A 25,490-nucleotide genomic window follows, 5' to 3' on the forward strand; every position below is an offset into this window, starting at 1 on the left:
CAGCTCTGCCCGCTCCATGGAGGCGGCGCGGGGCTGGAATGGGTACGGGAGGCGGGAGCGGCCGCCGCCCTCCCCGGAGCAGCCGAGCGTCCCCCCGGGCACCGACACCGGCACCGCGGATGGGTGGCGGGGAGAGCGGCCCCGAAGCGAGGAGGACAACGAGCTGAGCCTGCCCGGGCTGGCCGCCGCCTACACCTCCATCCTGCGGGCTCTGGGCGAGGATCCGCAGCGGCAGGGGCTGCTCAAGACGCCCTGGAGAGCGGCCACCGCCATGCAGTTCTTCACCAAGGGCTACCAGGAGACCATCGCGGGTAGGGAGAGCTCCCCGGGCTGCGGGGACGGAGTGTCCTGCTTGGCTACCAGCCGAGGGGCTGCTTTATTCCTTGGAATAAATCTCTTACCACATCGTTGCTCCGTCACCGCATCACCCATCTGGTGCTCCCTTGTTAGCACCTGTGTGTCTCGCTCTTCCCTCCCTCCCCGAACATCTCGGGTTTTTTGTTAAACTGTGCAGGTAAAGTTTCGATTCTGCCGTAAACCTCTCGTTTGGGTGAGCAGAGGAAGTGCTTATGCTTTCTCTCTTCTGATGGAAACTTTTCAAGCCCTGGCATAGGAACTTGTGGGTTCCCTCCTTCTTCCTTCCCCGGCCGAGCGAGGCTGTGTTGAGACAGGGTGGGAATATTTGTTTCGATTAGCAGACAGAAGGGGTTTGAATTTTCTCAGGAAAAGTTCCGTTCTGCCGATGCTTTAATCAAGGGAGGTCTTTCAAAGGTGGGAATGAAACTTAAGGAAGCGAGGTAAGGGGAAAGGAAGAGGACAGGGAGATCCTGTCCCCATCTCAGGGTCCCAGCAGCAAATGCAGGTGTGGAGAGGAACCCCAGGTTCACATCCCTGCCCCAGCTGAGTGTCTCGGCTTGCTGGGTGAGGGGGTGAGGAAAGGAACTGGCTGGGGTATGTTCTCACCAACAACTCGTGGCTCTGATGCAGGGGTAGGTACTGCTTGAAAAATTATTTTTGACACATCACTTTTCCTCTTCTCAGCCTCTTGACTGAGGACTGTGCCCAGTACAAACAATAAAAAGAGCTCGGAGAGCTTGGGAATTCCCCTTTCTGCTGCTCCTTACAGTAAAAGGCGAGTTCCTGTCAGTAAGGGATGCAAACAGTGTCAGCAAGGATCTCTGAGTGTGGCTGAGGAAGGAGCTGCTCCTGCTCTGCTCCCTGGAATGCTGCACTGCTGTGCTGAGCCTGCCCCAGAGCTGCTCCAGGATACCGTAGCAGAACGCAAAGGCTGAATTGTGCTGATTGATGGCATCAGGGAACTCCTGATGGCACACCAGAGTCCTTTCCTAAGTGCGCTGTGCTTCAACTTCAACTAAGGCTGGTTTTGTGTTTCGTTTCTTTTTTACTTCTCAGCGGTTGGCTCTTTCGAAATCAGATTACTACAACTTCCAGTCATTCACTTACTCATGGCCAGCTTAAGCTCTTGTGCCAGTGTTGTGTCCCAGCTTCCCCCAGGAACAGCATTTCTGCCTTGGGAGCTGTTCTGCCTCTCAGACCAACCCAGGTTTTTGGTTCACATCTGGGAACAGGCTTTGGGCTGCACTGGCTATCCTTGCTCCTCTCTTAGTCCTGCTGCATGGTGTGTTTGAGGTGAGGTTTCATCAGGGTTTCATGGTACCTTCTTTTGTTTGGGATTAAATTTCCTCATTTTACTGCTGTAAAACACAGGAGGCTTCTCAGTCATCCTGTCAGGCTCTAGCAGAAAGAACATTTTAATGATAATTGGAGCATGAATTTCTGTGCTGAATCTGCATGAGTTTGCTGCCCTCCTTAAGTCCTCTCTTATCTTGCTGCTAAATTTGTATGCACACGTTACCTTAAGAAATTTTAAAAAGCTTTTTCTTCTCCAAGGTGGGTTCTCTGGGATCTCTGGGGTTTTCTAATCTCTCACATTCATTTATTTAAGCAGAGTAGTTCTGGACACTCCCCTCCTCTGATTATCCATACCTGTGAGAGAGCTGTATTATATCCAAGGGTAAAAAAATGCCACTGCTGGGTTCTCTACTCCTGAAATGCCTTTTTCTTGCTTTCCTTTTTTCATGATTTCCTAAAGCCATATGAAGCTGTGATACTAACATTCCTTCCCCTGTCAGGTGGGGAATCCTTTAACTTTCCAGCTACTCTCCTCTTCTTGCAGGATGCTCAGCTTCCACTTTTCTCACTCTTCCCAGCCAAACAGAAGGAAGAGCTGCAGCTGAAACCCACAGCAGACAGCAAAGCAAGTGGTGGTTGAAGAGTTTGATAGGAGAGTTAGTATGAGTAAATTCTTCTTAAAGAGTCTTAAATATTTCCTGAACCCTAGAGCCAACAACTACAGAATATTTGGGCACAAGAGTAGTTGTGGGACTGCTGCTGTCTCTGCTGCAGCATCCTGTGCTGTTCCCTTGGTTATACTAATCCAGCTTTCTGCCTGGCCAGGCTGAGAGCTGGACCAGCAAGTGGTTTGTGGGAAAGAAAATTAACCAAAACAAGCCCAAACCTTCCCTAAAAACATGACAAAAAGCAGCCCCCACCTCTTGTTTTCTCTGTTTTTTTATGGGTTTTTTTGTTTGTTTTGTTTTTTTGTTTTCGTTTGTTTGTTTGCAGCTTATTCAGCTCTTCCTGTGGAGCTGTCTGGGTAGGCAGAGGTTAAAACAGATATGCAGGGTGTGCTTTGAGGACTGTTTCCATTCCATCCATGCTACAGGCAGAAGATGAGGGGCTGTTAAAATAGCTGCAAGTTCCATCTTCCCAAGTAAGATTCCCTAGGTAAAACTTGGTGGTGGTTGTACAACCACACGGCCAGAGGCAAAGTGTGTTGCAAAGGGTCCCCGCTGAGCTCCAGACCCAGCCAGGAAGGAGTGACACAGGTGAACAGGGGCAGTGAATGTCAGAACAGGGACAGGCTTTAAAATCAGCCCTGCGACCTCGTCTGCTGCATCATCTGCCCTGGGGAGGCAGGGGGGAAAGCAATTCATGTCTGATGGAGTTTTCATTTTCTATAAAGGAACACAAAGAAAGATGGGATATATACATCTGAATTACAGACTTGTTTAGTTTGGAGAAGGCTTCCGAGTCCAACCATTCCCCCAGCACTGCCAAGGCCTCCACTGACCCATGTCCCCAAGTGCCACATCCACAGGGCTTTTAAACCCCTCCAGGGATGGGGACTCCACCACTGCCTTGGGAAGCCTGTACAGGGCTGGACAGAATTCCAGTGGAGAAATGTTCCCTAATATCTACTCTAAACCTCCCATGGTGCAACTTGAGGCCGTTCCCTCTCCTCCTGTCCCTGTTCCCTGGAGCAGATCCCAAATCCCCCCCGGCTGTCCCCTCCTGTCAGGGAGTTGTGCAGAGCCACAAGGTCCCCCCTGAGCCTCCTTTTTTCCAGGCTCAGCCCTTTCCCAGCTCCCTCAGCCTCTCTTGGTGCTCCAGACCCTTTCCCAGCTCTGCTCTCTTCTGGAGAATGTGAAGTTGCCTGTGCACTGCCAGAGGTGTGTGCTTGGCTTAAGCCTTCCTTGCTGTGTTCTTGCAGGGAGTTGGACTAGATGGCCTTTAAGGATCACTTCCAGCCCCAACCATTCCATGATCTTTTTGGGTTCCTGCATGTTCTGAGAACATAATACACTTGGAGCATCGTTAAATGTGCTGGCCATTTGATCTCCTGTCCTGGGTGTTGTCACTTTGCTTCCATGACACCTGACTGTATTTGTATGTTTGTATCTCCCATAGCTTAACTTTGTAGTATTGTCAGGAAGATAACACCTAAATTCTGTCTCTCCATTCAGATTTGTGAGCAGCAGAGAAGCTGATTCTGCTTTCCAGCTTGTACTCTGTGTGTTTCCTCACTTGTTTTCAGCAGTACAGAGTGACAATGTTCCTGCCTTACCCCCCTTTTGTCCCTGCTATCTGTGTTCTGCAGCTGCTCAGTGTTGTGTGTCAGAGCTATTAGTAGAATTTACTTGTTAAATATCTGTATCTGGCTCTTTCTGTTAATTCCAGATTGTCATTTATTAATCCTGGCTTTACTAGAGGCCTCAACCTCTTTCATTGACAGGATGTATTCAAATGTGCTGTTCCCACTTCTGTAGTGGGAACACACTTGGCAAGAATGCCTCTAGTGATTTCAAATAAAATCCACCTGGGGACCAGATTAAAAATCCTGACAGCTCAGTGCAGACACTTGTGCACTGGTGTAGACTGACAGCTGTTGCAACAGAAACCTCTCAATGTGGTGGTAAGGATGGCAGAGTAGTAAAGTCACCAAAAATGTAATTTCCAGTTTCATGCAGTGCTTCTTTTCCAGGGTCAGATCTATCAGCTCCTTACTCGTGGGTATAAATTGTATTTCAGAGTAGCCCTCTTGGCTGGTGAGGATTAACAGCACGGCTGTGAGAGCCAGGTGCCTTCAGCTTTTTGATAAAACCTGCCACACAAAGGTTAAACCTTGTCCCTCCTTTTACTAAAGACTTCATGTCATGCTCAGAGGTGCTATCCGGGGGTCTAATAGTAAATACTACAAAGCACAAGTGTGTGCAAAGGCAGTAAATGAGTGAATAAATGGAATTACGAGGTTGCAGACAGCACTAACTCACATCTGAAGCTGAAGGTTTCAGACCCAAGCCATTGGTAAGATGCAGAAACACTGTCAGTGATTCTGCCTTTGAAAGGTGAATCATAAATGAGTTGGTTTGGGTTGTGCAATCCTGCAGGAAACATTAGGCACAGGGCTGGATGGGCTGCCTGCATCTTCAGGAGGAAGTTAAGTTGTTCTCATCAGCCACAAACACTCAAAGAAAACATGCTCACCAAACTGGGCTTGCTGGTGATGGTGGGAGCTGCTACCAGGGAAGTCTCCCAGCCTTTATTCATGTAAGCATGGCAGGTTCACCTGTCCTTTCAGTGTGTTTAACAGGGAAATGAAAATCAGAAATACTGGGAGGGGATAACTTTGCTTCCTGGACCTCTGTGGTTCAAAAAGCTGCATTTATTTTCTTGCAAGCCAAGTGACTCTGCTGGGCAGCTTTTATTTCAAAGCAAATAGCTGGTTAGGTAATTTCCTCACTGATTAGTTTATATGCTTTTCCTACACTGATGGGTGTAAAAATTCAACCTTAATAATCTTTTCTTCTAATCTGTGTGTGGATTTGTTATTTTTGTAGAAGACAGCAATAGTGTAAGCTCATAAATTTTTCCAGTCTGCTCTGTTTGCTGTGCTGAGGTGCTAAGCATTGCTCTGTCAAAACACACAATGCCTTAAGCAAACAAGGCTGTTTGATCAGCAGCACTGCCCTTTGCTAGGAGCTGTGGAAGTGCTGTATTTTCCTGGAATCCAGGTGCTGCTGGCTCATTCATGAGGACATGGATGCAGCACCATAATCTATTAACAGCTGAAACATCAGCCTTGTTGTGCTCCAGCTACGGCTTGTTTCTTGTAAACTAGAGGGTGGGAATGTTCAGAGTGAGATTTTTTTGGGGTTTCTTCAACCTCTGCCCCCACATGAGGGAAGCCTACCATGCTGGATCACACACTAAATGCAGCAAAACTTCTGGGAACTGGGACTTTCCTGTATTATCTCCCCTGCCTATTAATGCTCAAGTAACACTAAGCTTGGCTGGGTTTTGTCATGAATTTATTAAATATTGTAACCTCTTGTATCTGAACTGTTGCAGGCTTCTGATCTTTCCAAACTGTTTTGTCTTTGATTTTTCCTTTGTTTCAGTTTCAGAAAGAAGTGTGGATGAGCACCTTCTGTGACATGGGACATTGAAATGGTTATTGAAATCCTGATACATTTTAATGAGCATCTCCATAACGCTGCTTTCCCTCATATTAATAAACCTCCTGGCAGAGGACAACTTCTAGAACCTAATCTTGGCTTCATCTGTCTGCAGTAGCTGATCTGTTATGAATAGACTCCAGTCTCACTACCTCATGGAGGGTATCTTACAGGAAAAGAAACAAATCTGTACAAATCACGGCCAGAATTAGCTGAACAGCAATAATGCTTTTCCTTTATCTTGCTTCTGTGAAATGTCACTTGAATCACACATCTGGTTCATCTCCTTTCTGGTAACTGAGGGATTAAGCTTTGCTTCTGAAGCAAATGTTCCTGTCTGAAGTTGAGTGTCTGTTTCTAGTCTTTTGGTGATGAAATCTGAAAAAGTAGCCAGAAACCTGTAAATACTTCTGTGTCTAAGGTTTCTCCTGGTTCCTGCTAGGGAGGTGTGTTACAACAAGTGTTCATTTCTCAGCATCTTTTGAGCTCTATTGCCTATTTAAGCAGTCATGTGGCATCTCAGGCTGTGCCTCTTTCTAGAGCTCTTCAAGACTTCTTGAAGCTAATGACATACCCAGAGCATCCCCTTTTTCAGCAACCTGAACCATTAACTTTCTGCAGCAGTACAAGCCCTTTACATTAATGTTTTTATAGCCTGGCTCTCTGTATGCCTAATAAATTCCTGGTGTCTTTTTTAATACTCAAAGGCTGAAATAATTTTCTGGTTGCTTTTCTGGAATGTTCTCCCTAATTACAGTTACCTGTAATGTCACCACATGAATAAATAAAGTCAGGTTTGACTCTACTGCTTACCCAGCAGTAGCTGAGAGGTTTTTACAGCAGCTTCCTTCCAGATTTCATCCTGACCCTTCAGTCTGCTGCTTTCCCTGCCACACACTCATCTGTTAACTCGTGTCTCCTGCTGCCAGTTACATCTGTCCTCAGCTGGGGAGGAACTCTGACAAAGACAACCAGAAATATCTGCCAGCATTCCCCAGGTGGTTCTGCCTTAACTACCAGCTAGCCTGGGTTGGCTCATGGCACTGCTCTTCTGGAGCACCCTCCAAGCCATGACCTGCTCCTGGTTCACGTGAGGTCCCTGCCATTGCTTTGGGTGTAGTTCTGTGTTCCTGGAGCTGTCTGAGCTCAGCCAGTGCTTTAGTTTGTTCCAGCTGGTGGGTGTTGCTGAGGTGTGACCTGTCCCATGGGAGGTCATCCTGCCTTGGCCTGAGCCCATTCCTGCCCTGCCTGTGGCAACTTGTGGCACTTGGGGGTCCCCGTGGAGAGCACAGGACAGTGGGGACAGCCCGGACCTGTGAAATGGGTGTCAGGAGAGCCTTGTGCCTTTTGTCTCTGCCAGGGTGGATGAGCTCAACCAACAGTGTCAGGGAGTTCCTGAGGCTGCCTTCATCCCTCTGGCACTTAGATTGGAGCTGTGAGGCAACTTAACACCACCGGGAAGTGCTTTGACTCCTGGTGAGAACAGCCTGCATCACTTCACTCCCAGGCACAGCAAGAAAAGGCAGCTCTGAAGTGCTGTGAAGCTGCTGCAGTGCTGCCATCCTTCATCCCCTTCACCTCCTGAGCCCCTTCTGGGTGGGCTCTGCTTTCTCTGGTTGCCAGAGGTGCTTTTGCTTTCCTGTGTCACATTAAAGCCATGCAAATAGTTTCTATAGCAACAGGTATCTCTGCTTAGCTCTGACGCAAAATCCTGAAAGGTCTTTCTCATTCTGTCTTCATCCAGTTCTGATTTTTCATTTTATCAACTCTTTCTGAAGATAAAGACAAAATTAATTCTGCTCTGTTTCAGGAGTTAACTTGCAGCACAGGTGACTGTTTAGTTTCAACAGCCTGCTGAAGTTTTTGCACCAGGAACTGAACTTTTGACTGAAGGAAAAAATCAGCTGGAATACTTTAGAGAGGACTTGGACTGTAGAAACCATGAAATCAAACAAGTGAAGCAGGCAGCAGTCTGATAGTAGGTAGAGTGAAAGAATGGAGAAAGGGGCAAAAATTTGTCCCCAGCTTTGCTTCTGGCTTGGTTAGTCTGAGGCTCTTTCACTTTCTGTCCTTTCAGCTCTGTTAAATTCTCCACAACATGTGCTGCAGCACACAGGCTGAGCTTGTCAGAGCCCTGTTTGATGCTACTGCAAATGGAAAAAGTAGGAAAAAAGCTTCCAAAAACCTCTAAAAAAAACTAAAAAAAAACCCCTGACAAATTTAGATAAAATGGTGTTGCCTCCCTGCACGAGGTGTTTGAGCTTCTGCCAGAGAAGTGTCTCCTGTGCAATCACTGCAAACAGCTGTGGCAGTGGGACACAGGTAGAAGCAGCTGTGAAAAGATGCTCTGCTCACTCTGCTTTGGTCAGCACTGGGCTTGGGCTGCAAAGGGGATCTGTAGGGATGGGCAGGCTTCCAGCTGTGCTGGTTTCCAGGAAGAGACACTTGTGACAGTGTGAGCAGGAGGGACTGGAGCACAGTAAGGGGTGAATGGCCACTCAAGACTGTGGCTGGACACATACTCAGGTGCTGGTGGCCTTCAGCCTCACACTTCTTACCTTTTGTGTCCTTGTATCACCTGGCACTTGTGGTGGAGTTTCTGGGGGACCTAACACTGAGCTGGTTTCTTCTTTTGTGGGCCCTTCTTCTCGGGAAGTAGCTGACAATATCAGCACATCTTGCTGCAGGCACAACTGCAGGTGTTGTCTGTGGCCTTGCTGCTAATATTAAAGAAATAAAAGGTGCAAAAATGGCAAGGCCACTATAAATGAGCGTGAAGCACCTCACAGCTCTGTGGTTGCGTTCCTGACGTGCAGATCTGTTTTCTTACCTCTAGAACTCCCCTGGTTGTGCAGGGGCATTGCCCACACTGCTGAGACTGGGCTGTGGCATAAGAGGGGATGTGCAGGAAGGGTGGATGCCCCTTGTGTTCCTGTTGGATTGCCTTGGCCCTGAGAAGGATGCAGGATGCCTTTTGTTCCTGGTGTTGTCTGTGTGGTGCTTCTGAGGTCACTTAAACCTCTCTTTGGCTGAGCTGTCTCCATCAGAAAACACAGCTGTGAGAAATTTGTAAGGGCTCGCTAATACGTGTTTTGTGTGTTAATTAGTGTGTGTATGCATCTGTATGAGGCTTCATGGGTGAGGTACCTTCTGTTGTAACTCTGGCCCTGCTCTGTGTCACACATTGCCACAACTCTTAATGAGAATTTGGCCGTTTCTGGCTGTTCTGAACGATCTGCCTTGCGAGTGTGCTGACGTAAATCCATATCTGACATCGGGCCCTGATATGGCCACCTCCTGGCAAGGCTGGTGTGAGCCAAGCTGGGGGTCTAATAACAGCAGCAGTCACTTTGGAGATGCTTCGTGGATCTGTTTGGGTTTTGTTTTAATAACTCTGGTTGCAGCAGCAGGTTTTGTGCCGCCGCTGCTTGCGTTTCTGCTGTGGAAATGGCACGGCTCCAGGAGGGAGCTCAGAACCCAGACAGCTGCTCTGCCTCCCCTTCCCTCTCCTGTGAGCCTGTTCAGATCCTCTGTTATGGATTCTCCCTTTGCCTGACTGAATTAATAATTACACAACTGCATGATGCTGCCTATGCAATCAAAACCCGCTCCAGCAGTTCTTGGTGTAAACCAGACCTAGAAATCTGAAGAGCACAATCATGTGCCTTCATAGAGTTGTTCCCTGGCCTTTTCCGTGTCCCCTGCTCCTGCTCTCTGACCAGATCCAAACCCTTCTGGGATTCATCCTGGCTGCCTTGCAGGTTGCTAGCCCTTCTCAGGAAAGAACCCACGTTGCAGGCAGAACGCCTTGTGCACAGTTTCCAGGGTTACCTGTGCAGTGCTGATAGCAGGCAGGAAATTAAAATGCTCCGTGGTGATGATGATCACTTATCAACAGCAGATGGTGGCCATTAGCTGGACGTGCATGTCAGGGGAAGGCACCAAGGCAAGCAGAGCAGATACCACTGTTGGATTTGTGTCACCCACACTGTTGGGTTTGTGTCACCCGCACTGTTGGATTGGTGTCACCACCACTGTTGGGTTTGTGTTACCCACACTGTTGGATTTGTGCCACCACCATTGTTAGATTTGTGCCACCATCCCTGCAGGTGCTCCGTGGTGCATGCAGGGCAGTCCCCGAGTACCCTGCTCTGGCTGTGGTGTGTGGGACTCTGCTTTCCTGGAAGTAACTCCATGAAGCCAATGTGGCTTCCAGCTGAACTTGTTTGCAAGGTTCCTTCAGCCCATCTGTACAGCTGGTTCTCTCCTGCAAGTTTCTCCCTCATACACAACTTTTCTCTTCTGTTCTTCAAAAGACCTGGTTGACTTGGGACTATTCTACTTTTAAGCTCTCTGAGCATGGTCCAGCTACCTGCAATCTTTGCGGAGGCTGATGCGCTGTGACCTGTGTTAGGATTGTTTGGGGATTTGTCAAGGGACTGCTGAAGCTGAGGATCCATTCTGTTGAGCTCTGAGCTTAGCCAAGTGCCATATTATATGTTCCTTTTCTTACAGAGCTGTCTCTTCTCCCTTCTGTTTCTGTGAGAGTTTCTGCACTTCACTTTTCTGCTAACTCTGAGGTGCAGAATTAGGCTGGAGTGTGGATGTGCCTGCCCGTTTCAGATCAGGACAGCAAATCTCTCCCCAGATGTGTCTCTGACTTCTGCGTGTACCTAAACAGCTGCTGCCTGGTGTGCTACAGGATGGAATTAGCATGCAAAGCCTTCTTGGAGACAGTAAAGCTGGTCTTGAAGTGTTTGGAGGAACCACTGCGATGGTTTGAATTTTCCCTGATCTTGAGCTGGCTTTGCTTGTGGAAGCACTGATGGAAGCCCACTTTGGAGACGTGCTCTCTTTGTCAGCTGTAGGCTTAACTGCTCTTAAGATCTCAGTAATTCTGCAAGGACCAGACCTGTTCTAACCCGTGCTCAAGCTATTAATTAAATAAAACACTCCAGGCTGACTGCTGCAGCACGTAGGCAGTGGGACACTGTGACAAATGTGGGATCGTACACAAATCAAAATGTGCTTGCTGATGTTACTCCATACTTCCCTCCTAGACCTTAACCCTAAAATTTATAGCCCTGAGAGAGTCTTGCCCTTGCTACAAGCTTTCTCAGGCACTGTCTGGAAGTTTTTGCGTTGATTTTTTTAATGCAAATATTTAATTTCAGATGTCCTGAATGACGCCATCTTTGACGAAGACCATGATGAGATGGTAATTGTGAAGGACATAGACATGTTCTCATTGTGTGAGCATCACCTCGTTCCATTTGTTGGAAAGGTAACTCTCTCTCACAGAACAAATGTGGGAATGCACAATAAAAGACCTTAAGTACATGTGAAAGACTTTGCAGCTGCAGCTACAAAGCTTTTAAGGCTGTAAGTACTTGCTGCTTACGGCAACAGTTCTAGAAGTTTAATCTTCAGAATACAAATAAGGAAGGTCTCCTTAATGTGAGGTTTTATTTGAATTTAAGCTCCTGAAATATAATGCTCAGCCTTTCCTAGTCTAAGTAATCTAATGGTTTCTGACATTTCATATCAAAGCTCTTCTCCATGAAGCAGCAGCAAGCCTTGAGGGCAGACATCTCGATATTAAACCAGCTCACCCTGCACACTGGCTCTGTCATGGATTTAGCTCCTGGCTCAGAGCTATCCAGTGCACATTCATCTCTGAAACCCCCTGTGAGTGGAACAAACTCATTAGCAGCCCTGCCTTAATTTTGTGAGCCGAGATGAGAGGGTCACCAAAACTGGCTGTGCTTAACTGGGGAGTCCCATGGAAAGGGCTGGAGCTTCAGAGAGTGTTGGAATTGTAATGCCAACAACTTTAAGAAAATAAAATTTCTCCAGTTAACCACTGTAGAGGTGATGAAGAGTTCTGAGTGGGAGCTGCTTGTCTCAGCCTCTTCACTCCCTTATCAGCACAGAAGGATAGAGCTTAGCCTGATCCATCTGTTACCATAAAGTGCTCACAGGTCCAAGAGCAGCACAGGCCTGTGTTGTCTATAAAATTCAATCAGTGCCACATATGTTCCAAGCAAAGTGTCTCCCAAAAATAAAATACATGAACAGAAACCAGCTGTTTATTTAGTTGAGTCAATTTGGGTTTGTCTGTTTTCTTTTCTTGCTGTTAGTGTTTTATACTGGAGAACAGGATAACCTCTTTTTCTGTGCAAGTTTTCTGTTGTGCCTGTTACTCTTAGGTTGTGTGTACTGTGTATATGGTCTCCATTACCCCTGTGGCAATGGGTGTATTTTTTTTTTCTTTTTTTTTTTTTTTTTTTTTTACATCCAGCTGTTTAGCCTGTGTGATTTGGAGAAAACTCCTCACAAACACCGACTCAGTCCTACTAAATGACTTGGTATGGCTCTAAATGTTCAGAGTAACCATTGCCCTGCTGGGTGTGCCAGACAGGCTGCAAACACTGACCTGTAGGTCTTGCACTTGCAGTTCTATCTTAAAGGAAATCAAGAAATCTGCAAAAACATGGAGAACAGGATTCAAAGCTTATTTCTAAGTCGTGTGTCTCACTTTGTCTGAAATGTTTTGTGTCTTTTAAGGTGTCATGGGTTGACTGCCTGACAGAAGGGGTAGGAATGAGCAAGTTAGCCAGGTAATCAGGTGTACTGTGGTACCTCTACTGCAGGTACAGCAGCACAGGATTCTGAAATGGGGCCTCTAGGCAAAGGCAGAATCCCCCACTGACATTCCCCTGCTGTATCTTGGCTAATTTTTCAAGTCTCTTGTACAGTGACACAAGTACTGCTACGACTGTAAACCCATTGGAATTCAGTAGCCCCCTTGGCTTTCTGAAAGCAAGGAACTAAATGTCCTTCCCTTTATATCTGAACACTTTTCTGCTAAACTTCCTCCACTTTAGTTCAAGTACACGTTCAGCAAATCCATATTTGAGCAGGATGGAAGCTGAGTTAATCATCAGCGGTCTATGATACTAAAACAAGAAAATAAATCAAATCAGGAAGTGCAGCCTGATTTTTGGTGGCAAAGTACTTCTTACCATCAGAACTTTCACTAGAAGTAAAGCACAATCCCTCTTCCTTCCTCTCCCTAAATCCATTTAAGGTCTTGAAAGAAAAGCGTGTTTATTTTAGACAAATAGTGCTGTGCTGAGTAATGGACTGCCTTTGTACCGAAATGCAGCAGTGTTCTGTAGCATTCCTGAGACTTGGAACATAAGCCTTGACTCTTGAAGAGCTGTGACTTCTCTGCCCCTCAGAAAAACTCACCTATTCTTCACCAGGACCTCACGAGGCACTCACAGCTCCACAATCCCCCAGGCTTGCATGGTGCCCTGTTCCTCCCACATGCTGAGATTTCTGGGCTGTCCCAGAGTTAATTCTGGGGCAAATGTACATCTCATTGTCTGTGCATGAGTTTCATATGCTCTTGGGAGGGTGGTTTTGCTGCTGTTAATGGATGTTCTCCCCTCTCTAGGTACACATTGGTTATCTCCCCAACAAACAAGTGCTTGGTCTCAGCAAGCTTGCTAGGTAAGTGTTCTAATGAAAGTGATGCTAATTTGTAAAAAGGATTCCAGGCTGTGCTAGCTGTGCTAGTCTTTTTAATCTCCTCTCCCTCTAAAGCTCAGCCCACTTTGTGTCCTGGATTTGGATTTAGATCAATCCTCAGAATTGTTTTTCTGTTTTTGGGGTTTTTTTTGGTGGAGAGGACAGATAAGTCTTGGAGCTGTGTGTTAATTCTCACCAGTGGCTGCAGTAGAGCCCTTATGCTTCTGTAGGTTCCCCCAGAGCACTGGGGTCTGCAGGGAGCTCTGAGGCAAAGAACAAGAGAATTCGGCTATTCTAAGGCAGGCCACAAAAAACAGTGAGAATTTCCAGCTCTTTACCGCTTGGGTGTAGATTGACTAATAAGAATAAAAATCTGAAAACTTCCAAATTATAAATGAACACATTTTATGGATATAACTTGAATCTAAAGTTTTCATCTCTTACCTGACTCTTCAGAAAAATTTGGCATTTCCTTTTTTCACTGAAGTTGTGCTGAGATTGCTGCGGGGTAGATTGTATAGATAAAGTTCAGCCTAAGAAACAAAGCAGCTGTAATACATTTGAGAAATCCATTTATTATGTAAAACAGCTTTTTTCCTTAGCAAATGCCCTTGGGTCAGTTGTTGCGCTGACTCTTTTTAAGTTACATTTTCTTGTGCTGGTGAGGAAGAGGATGGTAGATCCTTTCAATAAGGAGATTATTTGGGATCTGAGTGGAAGGATCCCTTTTTGAGAAGCAAATCTAAAAATCTGTCTGAAGTTCAGAAAGACCACACTTGCTTTCCCCTGATGGATCTGTTAATCCTGCTGTAGTTCCAGTAACACTAATGAGAAATTAGCCCTGCAAATCTGCCTGCCTGCTGGGTTTTCTTAGCAGGTAAGAAATGTGTAGAATATGACAGCAGAATGTCCTAAAGTGAGCCAGGTCTGTTCTGTGCTCTGCTCGAACACCAGGGAGGGGTTTGGAAATGGAAAGATCCTCAGAGGTCACATCTCTGCTGTGTGACCTTATATTGCAGGGAGGCATCTCCCTATCCCAGGCAGTGCTTTTAGGGGTGGGCTTTGCTCTGATTAAAAGGCTGGAAAGAGATTGTTGTTGTTCAATGTGTAAATTTTCTCCTGCATATTGTGGTTTGGTTTTTTTGTTTGTTTGTTTTTTTTTTGTGGCTGTACAGAGCTGCTGGAATTGCAGTCTGGGGTTCTGAGCTGTCAGAACTGCAGTTACTGGGCTAAAGACTTCATCCCCTGTTAGCTGCTCGTGCCTGGCGATGTGTGTGGCATCCCATGGCTTGTGTTGAGTTTTTGAGTGGGTTTTTAAGTGGTGCAGAGTTGGTTCTGTTGTTGTTTTTGGGAGTTAGATTTCTGAAGAGAACCCATCCTTCCAAAAGAAACTGTCCTTAGCATGTGGTTTATTTCTGCAGGATTATTAATTTCTGCAAGCTCCAGTGCAGGGTTAAGGATCACATTTGAAATGTGCATCCACTGGTTTGTGTTTGCTCTGGTCTCTGTTTATCTCTTGATTGCAGTTGTAAAAAGGAGCTCAAAATGCTTTTCAGTGTTTTTTTTTTTTTCTTTTCCAAATGCCAGTGGCAACGTGGTGCTAGAAATGTACAATTTTTCCTACTATTTATTCTCAGAATGGAAACCTACACATCAATATGTGCAAGGCTTCCTGCACTGTGCTCAAAGGTTAAATCTTGCCTCTTTTTTATAGTGAGGGTAAAACTCCCATATACTGCAATAATGAAAAGATTAGATTCTTGTATAACAAAATGTTCTCACTTTTGAGTGCTTGCCATGAAGAGGTTGGGGAGGCCAAATCGTGCCTCCTTTTCGTGCCCTATATAATGTAACCAGTGTTCAAGCAAAGATTTGTGAGGCTCTTGGTGCTCTAGGCCTAATCTTTCATAATAGGATTAATCTAATGTGGTGAGTTTCTGTAGTTGTGGATGATCTGTATTCAGTAAACAAACATCTTTCTCTGGGTTTTAAGCTCAGGCTTGAAAATGCTCTTTCAAACAACTGTTTTTACATAAACACCCTGCTAGGACTGAGCATTTTTCCTATCCATATAGTTAACCTAAACATTGTGTTGCTTTGTTCTATGCTGTAACACAACCATTTCATTGCTGGAGGGGAGTTTGTGCATTTAATTCTCTCTCCAAAACAGCAGGAGAGTCTCATTGTCAGGGAGGATTCTTATAAGTGATGCTTCAGGCTGCCAGCCAGTGTCTGGCTTTTGTCTGGTGTGACCAGACAGGTATCAAAGCTTGCTATAGCAACTCCTTTTTGTGGCCACTTGAAGTGTAATTAAGCATTTGAGGTTAGCACGAACAACCCCTGGAGTTACAGAGCAATTATATGGATTTTCTTAAATGTGTGGATTCTAGAACTGTCATTAAGTGTCACTTCCACTGCCCACCAATGGCTTAAATTGAAGTCATATTGGAGGGGACCATTAAGGTGATCCCTGCACTGAAATGTGAAGGATGGGGTGAGATATGGGTGGAGACATTCTGTTGTAAATAAGACCAATTCTGTCTCATTGTTCTCAGCTAAATTTGTGGTTAAATGCAAGAATCCAAAGCATTTATTGCTCAATTTCAGCATTCTGGGAATCCATTTTCTGAACTGACCTTAAGGCAGCATTTGGTCTAGTGTGAAGCACAGGGAAATGTTCAGGAATTAGGGTTCAGGGCGTTTTTTGGACATGAATTCCCCCACAACCATGCGATGCAGGTGGGTGGGGATACAAAGAATTCCAAACCAACAGGAAGAGGCCAGAGGAAAAGTGACTGGTTTGTCCTAAAATAGTCCCTGGTGCTGTAGGACGTGGGGACTCAACACAGTGATGTGCCAAGGGAAGTGTGTGAGGAATACCTGGGCAGCAGCACGGCCATGGATTTCCTGGAAGGACACAGAGCAGTACAGGGGTCTCTTTTGATAACATCAAAATAATTGTGAGGATCAGTCAATGGCTAGCTGGAAATAACTATAATATTGTCTTTTTTGTTTCTCTTTTAGGATCGTGGAAATATACAGCAGAAGATTACAAGGTAAACACGAAATTTGGTGTTTGTTGGGTGTGCTCCTCTCCAGGCAGTGCAGGGGGCTGGTAACTGGGGGAGAACTGTAGATGTGGTGTTTAAGAGGGGAGAGAAACACTTCCTGAAGAGGTTATGTTATTGTACTTAGCCCATGCATTCCCAGTGAAAGGTAACTTCTGCCTAGGAAAGAAAATGGAGGCTGGAACTGATTCCAAGGATAAATGTGCTACCAGGCAGAGCTGCCAGGAACAACTAAACCAGTTGGATGCTGCTGGGGATGAGCTCTCCTGCAGAGATTTGGAGAGATGCCTTCAGGAATTCTTGTCTGAGGCAATGGAGCAAGAGCTGCCTCCTGCCCCTGAGAAGGAAAGGAAGCTGCAGGGTCCAAAACCTTGGGTTGGGCTGAACATTCTGTGGTTACATTTGGCCCAGCCTTGGCAAGAGAAGTCTCAGTGACCACCAGGCTGGTGAATAGAGGGTGCCACAGCTGCAGGAAGTAAAGCATTGTAGGACAAAGCTCATTTTTTATCTCCATTTCCAGTCCTTAAGAAGAGAAATTTGGCATGTGGAATAAATGGTGCAGCAGTAACGTTGGGAGCAAACACATTAAAAACTGAAAAAAACAGAGAGGCAAGAAAATCTTACTGCAAAATAGGAAATGGAGGAGCTGTTAGAACAATTCGTGGTTGGAGAGGTCGAATGCAAAATAGTTCCAAATATAAACAAGAAAATAAAGGATCTGCTGCAGGATACAAATGGAAAATAGGATGGATGGGGTCTGCAGCAACCTGGTCTAGTGGAAGCTGTCCTTGTACATGGTGGAGGGTTTGGAATGAGATGAGCTTTAATGTCCCTTCCAACCCAAACCATTCTGGGATTCTGGGAGTCTGAATTCCCTGTTGTTCCCTCAGTCCAGGAACGCCTTACCAAACAAATTGCAATTGCCATCACAGAAGCCTTACAGCCCGCCGGGGTCGGCGTCGTCGTGGAAGCTACGTGAGTGATCCAGGTGTTCCAGGGGTGGGATCCCAGGTGTTCCAGGGGTGGGATCCCAGATGTTCTAGGGGTGGGATCCCAGGTGTTCTAGGGGTGGGATCCCAGCTCTGTGTGATCCCAGGTGTTCCAGGGATGGGATCCCAGGTGTCCCAGGAATGGGATCCCAGCTCTGTGTGATCCCAGGTGTTCCAGGGATGGGATCCCAGGTGTCCCAGGAATGGGATCCCAGCTCTGTGTGATCCCAGGTGTTCCAGGGATGGGATCCCAGGTGTCCCAGGAATGGGATCCCAGCTCTGTGTGATCCCAGGTGTTCCAGGGATGGGATCCCAGATCTTTGTGCTGCAGGGCTGGTGCCCGTTGCCCCTTTGGCTGTGGCAGCTGCATGCTATGTTTGGTTATCAGGCAGAGAGATTAGTAATAATAATGATAGTAACAACAACAATTACAATAAGAGTAACAATAATAATAACAATCATATTAATAATAAAATATTACTAGTGGTAACAAAATATTAATAATCCTGATGTGCTGGAGCCATTTAAAGTGAGTGCAGCCAGATCCTGTGTGGAGATGTGGCAGTGAGGAGCTGTCCCAGCTGCACCAGATCCATGCCCTGTGATGGGAATGCTCCTTGGGGAGGTGGATTTTCCTGGGATCAGAGCAGAGAAGGCAGCGCTCAGTGGCTGAGAATATGACCCTTGCACAGCTGCAGATTTGGTTTCTGGTTGTGGAGGTTTTTTTACGTTCCAGAACTGAATGTGACCGTGTAAGAAACATTTTTCCCTGCGGGATTTCTCCTTCCCCAGGAGTGTTCCTGATGCATTGACCCCCCTCTTGTTTCTCCTAGGCATATGTGCATGGTAATGCGTGGGGTACAGAAAATGAACAGTAAAACAGTAACCAGCACAATGCTCGGGGTATTCCGGGAAGATCCAAAGACCCGTGAAGAATTCCTGACCCTCATCAGGAGCTGAAACTGTTACCCTCTGGATGCACTCTGGATTGTTCTCTCCCGTGTCACTGTCTGTCCTTGTTCCCACATCCCAGTTCTAAACTAAATTGTCGTGAATTGTTGTCATAGTCTTTGTGCAGTGAAAGGCTTCTGGTGGCAAATGGAAAAGGTAGGGATGAGGGAGGCTCCTCCTGGACTTCCACTGGTGCTGATGTCACAGAGTTACAAGCCACAGATAGGAGTATGGAAATGTCTTTTCCATCCATGGTGCAGAATATCCAACTGTCAGGAGAGAAGTGGGGCTTAGGAGTGAAGTGGATATTTATGAAATAGTCGTGTTTATTAGAATAAATGTGGAGCAGCACAGGAAACAGCTGAAAGGAAGTGGATCTTCATAGGATTGGGATTGTCCCAGATTATTGGACTATGTTTTATTGCAAATCCTGCAGTGGCTGTTTCAGTACCTGGATATGTGTGTTATACCTCTGAGTTGTTACTTCTCGTGTGTTTTATATTCTTCCTAGTATTAACCTTCCTTTTTGTGGTTTGTTTGTTTGGTTGGTTGGTTGGTTGGGTTTTTGGGGTTTGTTGTTTTTTTTTTTTTTTTGTTTGCTTGTTTGTTTGAAAAATGTGTAGACTCCATTTTTTCTTATCCTATTAACAGGCAGGGAATTAACTTCTGAATTATTTGGGGCACAGCCCTGTCTCATTCCAAAGGGGTTTATGCACCTTTTTTCTCTGTGCCTCAGAATGTCTGACCACTTGAACTGTCAGTTTCTTACTGTTTTTAAGGAAACTTTAACAGAGGAGAGGAAAAAAACCTGCAGAGTACCGAGGTATCCAAAGAGATTTTAAATTATATTTATACCTTGAGCTTTCCTTCTTGGATACCCACGGGTTAGACTGAGAAGCTAAAGTCTGATAATGTGAAAATGAAGATTTACAAGCATTCCAAAGTTTCCATTTCCAATGCTGGACCAAAGGTGAGCATGAAATTCTGAGCAGAGCACATGGAACCTCCCCTCCCTGCAGACAGGTTGGGTCATTTCAGGGCAGAGTAACCTGCAGTGACAACAGCTCATTTCATAAGAGCAGCTGAGAAAAGCATTTCCAGGGCCACCAGAATGAATCGAACCACATTTTTTTTTTTCTGTGTATGTAACAAACTCTGCAACTGGCAGAATTGGTACAAAAAGTTTCAGTCCAGCTGGACTTGGCTGAACTTCTGCTTTGTTACCATTTTAATGGGTGTTTTGTAACTTAATTGGGAAAAGATGAGGCTCAAATGAAAACCACCCTCCTAACCCCCAGCTTGCAAAACAAATGTCAGCCAGGGGGTTGGATGCCCACAGGTTCCAGGGGCTCTCTCTGCTTTGCTGGGTATCAATCCAAGATGTCCTGTTCACGAAGCTCCTGCTCTGGCCAGCTCCATCTCACCAACATTCCTCCCTCTTGCTCCAGCCCCTGGTGGAAACACAATTAAAATCGTGTCTGCTCAGACTGGGCCTAAAGAACTTTTTCAAGAGGAACAAGCTCGTGTGTTTAATTATGTTAATTTTACTTTGAGGACTTTGACAGCATTATTGGAAAAATATTTTGTAACATCCTCTGTCCTGGATTCTGTAGGATTAGGTGCCGTAACAGTGTTTGTCACTGGTGTAGACAGGCTGTGCTGCACATTGCTAAACCACACCAACTCAGTGGCATTTATTTTCCTGAAATTGCCAGTTTTCAGTTCACTATGTTACAAATATCCAGCTGAAAAGCCTTAAATCTTTCTTGCCTGAAGCTGGCAGTAAACCTCTATTTTTAGCTCAACTGGAAGGAGATTTTGAGGACCAAAGGGGCACATACCTGTACACTTATTTCTCTTTCTTTGCTTTAGCTTAGAAAATAAGTTTCTGTAAAACACTCTCTTTCTCCTGAGGCACCAAAAATGTTGGGTTTTAACCACTTATCTCTATTCAGGATAAAGTTCACGTTACGTCACCACTGTTTTTTATTTCCATGCGACCTGTAGTCCTTAAAACATACCTCTCTCTACTCGTGGCCTTGGATTTTGTTCCCATTTTTGCTGTTGTGAGTGTCAGTGCATTTTTTGGAGCGTCGGCTTTGTTCAAATACAGGAGCTTTAACTACACCCCGTGTGTAAATATGTATAGGATGTACAGCCCGTGTTGTACTGCTCACCAGTGCATTGTCTCTGAAACATTAAAGCACAGTGTTATCCTTTGGAGTGGGAGCATCCTTGGGGGACCTGGAGGTGATGGCACTGCACAGGGAAAGGGAAAGGGCAGGGGCAAGAGCTCCCTCCCCACAGGTGGAGATGGTTTCTGCCCTCATGGGTGACCTGCTGGGTTGCTCCTCTGGGATGGGTGGTGCTGTTACCCACAGGTGAGTCCCCCCCCAGCTGGTGACTGGGAAGCCAAGAACCCTCCAGGATTTGTTGTCACCTTCTTCTTACTGCTCCTTGGAGCCAGAGCAATCAAGAGCAAGTACATTGGATTAGGGGTGGTGGGTGGCAGTGACTGCTCCTGGCATTGAGCTTTGGGGGGGGGTCTCACAGTCTTCTTGTACCCTTCTTGAGCTGTCCTAGAGGCCTCACATTGGCCTGAGGAAAAACCTGCTCCTGTCCTGAACAAATAAATCCCATCATCAGCTGCAACAAGTGACCTCAAAGGTGAAGCCAGGGTTGGGTTGGGTTGGGTTGCCCCACTGGGTGCAGGGTGGGTAGGCTGGCTTAAAGACATTCCTACTGTGCTCCAGCCTCCCAGGAAGCAGATATTGCTGGGATTCAGGGCAAAAAAAATTAAAATGCATGGATCCCAGACTCCTGAGGAGCAGGGCAGCCCAAGTGCAGAGGGAAGAGTGACCCAGGGTCTGTGACCACTGTGATGGTCAGGGAAGGGATGATGGATGAAGCCTCCTCCAGCCCTTGGTGCCTTTTTTATCCAAATAGTCTGAACTATTTGAAAATAATGCTCCTGGGAAGCCCCAGGAACATTGGCACATCCCATCCTTGTGGTGAGGCTGAGTTCTGTCTTTCCCACAGCTGTGCATTAAAGCTGGTGCTTGTGAAGGGAATGGTTTGTTTGGGAAAACAGGCTCTTCTGCAAGAAATGATCTCTTCCCTGTTTTGTTGTTGTTGTTGTTGTTTGTTTGGTTGGTTTTTTTAAGGTGTGGGATTGGGAAGGAGCCTCACTGGTTTTGCAATCATGGGAAAATCTGTTTCATTGGGGTGAAAAATATATTCAGCTTCAAAGTGCTTATAGCTCAAACAAAACCCCCCAAAAAACTGAAACAAAAAGCTGAAACAGGAGGACCAATACTTGTTAAAGAAGGAGACATCCTCCCAGCCCTGAACTGTCCCATTTCCCAGGATTGCACCTGATTTATCATGTGCTCCATTCCTTTCCTGATGCTCTCCAGTGCTATGTGTTGCTTATCAATTTTATTTTCTCAATCATCCCACATTTGAGCAGCTTCTTTGAGGTTTTTTTTTTCTATCACTGTGGTTATTTTGGCTGTCTCCCATCACCTCGTGCCCCTGTGCTGTGGAGTGACCAGTCCATAAATCCTTGTGCCATATCCAGCCAGGTCCTGGGCTCTTTGGTCCTGTGTTCCACCTCTAGGTGCAGGTTTTTACCATGGAATCATTAAATCTGGGGAAGCCCTCCCTGGCCCCTGAGCCCAACAGTTATCCCAGCACTGCCAAGCCAACCAGGATGCTTCAGTTCAGGCAACTTCCTCCAGCTCTGGACTCCAAATTAGGCTCTTTCTAGACAAAAATCTGCCTTCTAGCAACTGAGTGGCTGCAGGCAAGGGCTGGGATCGTCCCAGAGGCTTCCTGCAGCCTTCACAACCTTCCACACCTTGGAGAGTTGCTTAGGGAGTTCTAAGAGCTCCTTAGCAGCCCCTGGTTCCTGCCCCCGTTCCCTGGAGCACTGTTGGGAAAGAGCCTGCAATCAGCTGTGCCCTTTGAGCCTTGGCTGAGCCCTTCTGCCCAGCTCCTGAAAATAACTTCTAGGAAAAGCTTTGCCTTCCAATTGTTTTTAAAGTTGCACTCATGATTTAGGAGTTGAGGGGGCATAAAATACTAAGGGTCTTGTTAGTAAGTCTTGGCCTGGAAGGGACAGAAAATAAATCACAGTATTCAAAAAAATATTGCTAAAATACACAAAGAATGTTCACAAGGATTTTTTAAAAAATTTTTTATTTTTTATGTTGTGTTCTTGGTGTTGGGGTATTGCAGGGGTGGTTTTGGCAGTTGAACTGTACCACACTCCCTCTGTTTGCTCTTCTTCTCCACACCAGGACTGCAACAGTGAAGCAAAGGTGAAAAACCCATTGTCAGAGAGATCAGCTCCACTGCAAAGGCCTGAAAATTATTTTAGAAGTGCCAAGGCAAAACACAGTGGTGCTGCTTTGGCTTCAGATGTGTGGCTGCCACGGGGGAAATAATTCCTGGGACCCCCTGCCCAGGTGCTGTGGGAAGGTGTCTGTGCTTCAGCTCCCTCCTGCCCTGGCTCAGCATCCCCTGCTCCCACCAGGGAAACCATAGCTCATCCTGCAGCTGGCATTTCTTTAGCTCCCTTGCCCTGGAACGAGGCATGGAGCTGCTGGAGAGCTGCAGGAGTGCCTGGAGGAGGTGACAGTCACTGCTCCAGCCAGGACACGCTGCGGTGCATCAATGTATAGGAAAAAGGCAAAATTTCAGGATCCAGGCACTGGAACAGGTTCCCCAAGGAGGTGGTCACTGCACCAATCCTGCCAGAGCTCAGTAAACATTTGAACAGTGCTCTCAGGCACAGGGTGGGATTGTTGGGGAGCCAGGATTTGGACTGGATGATCCTTTGTGGGTCCCTTCCAGTTCAGGACGTTCTGTGATCTCTGTTGGGTTTTGATGCTGTGCAGGGTGCCAGCCCTTTCCTATGGGGACCTGAACTGGCACAGCCCCATGTTCCAGCCCTGGGCTCTGGGGGACTGCACCCCAGATCTGTGCTCACCTTCTCCAGCCTCTTTTCTATCGCTCTTCACCACAAGAGATCAACTGGGAGGGAAATGCCTTGGTGCTGGAGGGAGGAAGAGAAGGACAGGAAAGGGTTTGTAAGGAAGCAGCAGTGGGAGAGAGGGAGGGAATGGGAGCTGGCAGAGGGTTTGCAAAGGCCCTGCTCCAGCTGGGAGATGCCCGAGGTCAGGGATGCCCGGAGGGACTGGAGGCTCCGGCTGGTCCCGGCTCCGCGGTGCCTGCCTGGGGATGCACAGTCTGTGGCTCCCTCTGCTGAGCTCTGCTCACCGCAGGAGCCGGGACTTCCATGGGGCTGGAAATGCATTTTCCAGAGGCCCACGGATCACCCCGGTACCAGACTGGGGGTGAGGGGGTGGGAGAGGGGCACCCAGCCCTTCCACTGCATCCCATTGCTGGGTGATGCTGCAAACACCCACCTGTGCTGCCTCTTGGCAGGAGCTAGTTTGTCCAAAAGCAGAGGTTACGTGCCAGGATGAGGTATTAAAAAAAATTATCATTATTTAAAATCAGCTCAAAAATCTATTTTCTTTAGAAAAGTGGGGATTTTGGCTGAGCTGGACCAGATCTCTTCTGACCAGGCTCTGACAGTGGGGGTGTTTTTGCAGAGAAAAGAGGGAAAATCATAGAAACACAGAATGGTTTTGGTTGCAAAAAAACGAGATCATCTTCTGTCCAGTCCCCTGCTGTGGGCAGGGACACCATCCACTGCCCCAGGTTGTTCCAAGCCCTGTTTAACCTGTTCTTGAACACTTTCCAGGATGGGGCAACCTCAGATTCTCTGGACAACCTGTGCCACGGCCCCAGCACTTTCTGAGTAACGAATTTTCTTCCTAACATCCCATTTAAATCTCTCTTATTTTAGTTTAAAACTCTCCCCCTGCTGCTCTTCTCCTCCAGCTTCCAGCTCTGCCTGTGCTGGGCTCTGGGAGATGCCACGGGGAGCTCTGTGGGTATCAAGTACCCAAGCTGATCCCATACCAGCACCCCTTTGTCTGCAGGCACCACCCAGCCCTGCCCCAAGGTGCCTGTTCCAGGTGTGCATCATTCTCTGCTGATCCCAGCTAAAGCAGCTCCCTGGTAGTGGCAGAGGCCACGCTGGGTGAAGTGGCCACGCTGCTGGCCTGGGGAACCAGGAGCAGCTGGTTATTTGTATATCCTGGGAGCATTCCTAGCTGGCAGCCAGGCCAGCAGCATCACCTGGCCTTCCTGGCGCAGCCGCAGCCAGCAGACGTGGGCAATTAATTATTCCTTGATCCCAAGGTCCTCTGCTGGAAAAGCCCTCTCTATCTTGCATAAAAACTCCCCTGGAGTGGGAAATCCCTGCCTGCTGCTGCTGCTAGGCTGTCCCCTGGGATATTCCCCTCGCTGTTAAATACGAGGAATTTGTCCCCACACTGGGAGCCAAGGGTCAGGTAGAAGGGACAGGAGCATCCCCTTGGAAGGGGCACCTGCCTGGCTCCAGGGATGAGGCTGCTTCTCCATCGCCTTTTGGAATAGGTAGAGATGGAATAAAAGATCATGTTAACAAATGTGGGGTTATCCAGCTCCTGCTGGGATGATGACAGCCCAGAAGCTGCTAAAACAGCAGCCATCAGCTCCTGGCTTTGTTCCCAGCTGGACACGGGCTGCAGCCTCTGCCAGGCAGGAGAAGGGAACCTGATTTCCCCAGGCTGGACCGGGCTCAGGTGTGGTGGAATCTGGGTGGACAAGCAGGTAAATCCTTTAGCGTCTGGAATGGATTCATCCAACAGCTTCTGGCAGCATGGAAATGTTTTATTTTTTCCTCTTGCTTTTCCTTTTTTAAGCCTCTTTCCCTTTGCCAGGCAGTAGGACCCACAGACTCTCCCTAATGCGTGGCTGCCATGGACTTTCCTTGGAGCCTTTTCAGCCCTTCCAACTCCATTTTCCAACCCGGTTTCTTTTGCCTTTTCCTTTTTCTTTCCATTCTCTGTTAGAGCAACAACTCTGCGCTGTGAGACCCTGACAGCAGCACAGGGACCTGGACGGGCAAACTGTTACGGAAATAAATGACTTTATTTTGGGATTTAGGTTTGTCCGAGGTGTGTTGGGAGGCCAATTCCCCATGAGTGCAGGGAGGCATGGCCAGTGGG

General features: G+C 47.0%; 1 protein-coding gene across 1 annotated transcript; it reads left to right on the forward strand.

The window, feature by feature from the left end:
- GCH1 (GTP cyclohydrolase 1) lies at positions 1-20,532 on the forward strand. Its single transcript, XM_062494990.1, has 6 exons — positions 1-311; positions 10,994-11,103; positions 13,282-13,337; positions 16,380-16,411; positions 17,314-17,398; positions 18,246-20,532. Exons 1-6 carry the CDS (start codon positions 17-19, stop codon positions 18,370-18,372), a joined length of 705 nt encoding a protein of 234 aa, XP_062350974.1. The 5' UTR covers positions 1-16; the 3' UTR covers positions 18,373-20,532.
- Positions 20,533-25,490: the final 4,958 nt, after the last annotated feature.

Source organism: Cinclus cinclus, chromosome 6 (assembly GCF_963662255.1).
Source record: "Cinclus cinclus chromosome 6, bCinCin1.1, whole genome shotgun sequence".
Taxonomy (NCBI): Eukaryota; Metazoa; Chordata; class Aves; order Passeriformes; family Cinclidae; genus Cinclus; species Cinclus cinclus.

Bases quoted from the DNA above. Each gene is read 5' to 3' on its own strand.
- GCH1 (XM_062494990.1), top strand. From the start codon at position 17: ATGGAGGCGGCGCGGGGCTGGAATGGGTACGGGAGGCGGGAGCGGCCG. The intron at 11,104-13,281 runs GTAACTCTCTCT...TCCCCTCTCTAG, and splicing joins TCGTTCCATTTGTTGGAAAG to GTACACATTGGTTATCTCCC. The intron at 17,399-18,245 runs GTGAGTGATCCA...TGTTTCTCCTAG, and splicing joins GGCGTCGTCGTGGAAGCTAC to GCATATGTGCATGGTAATGC.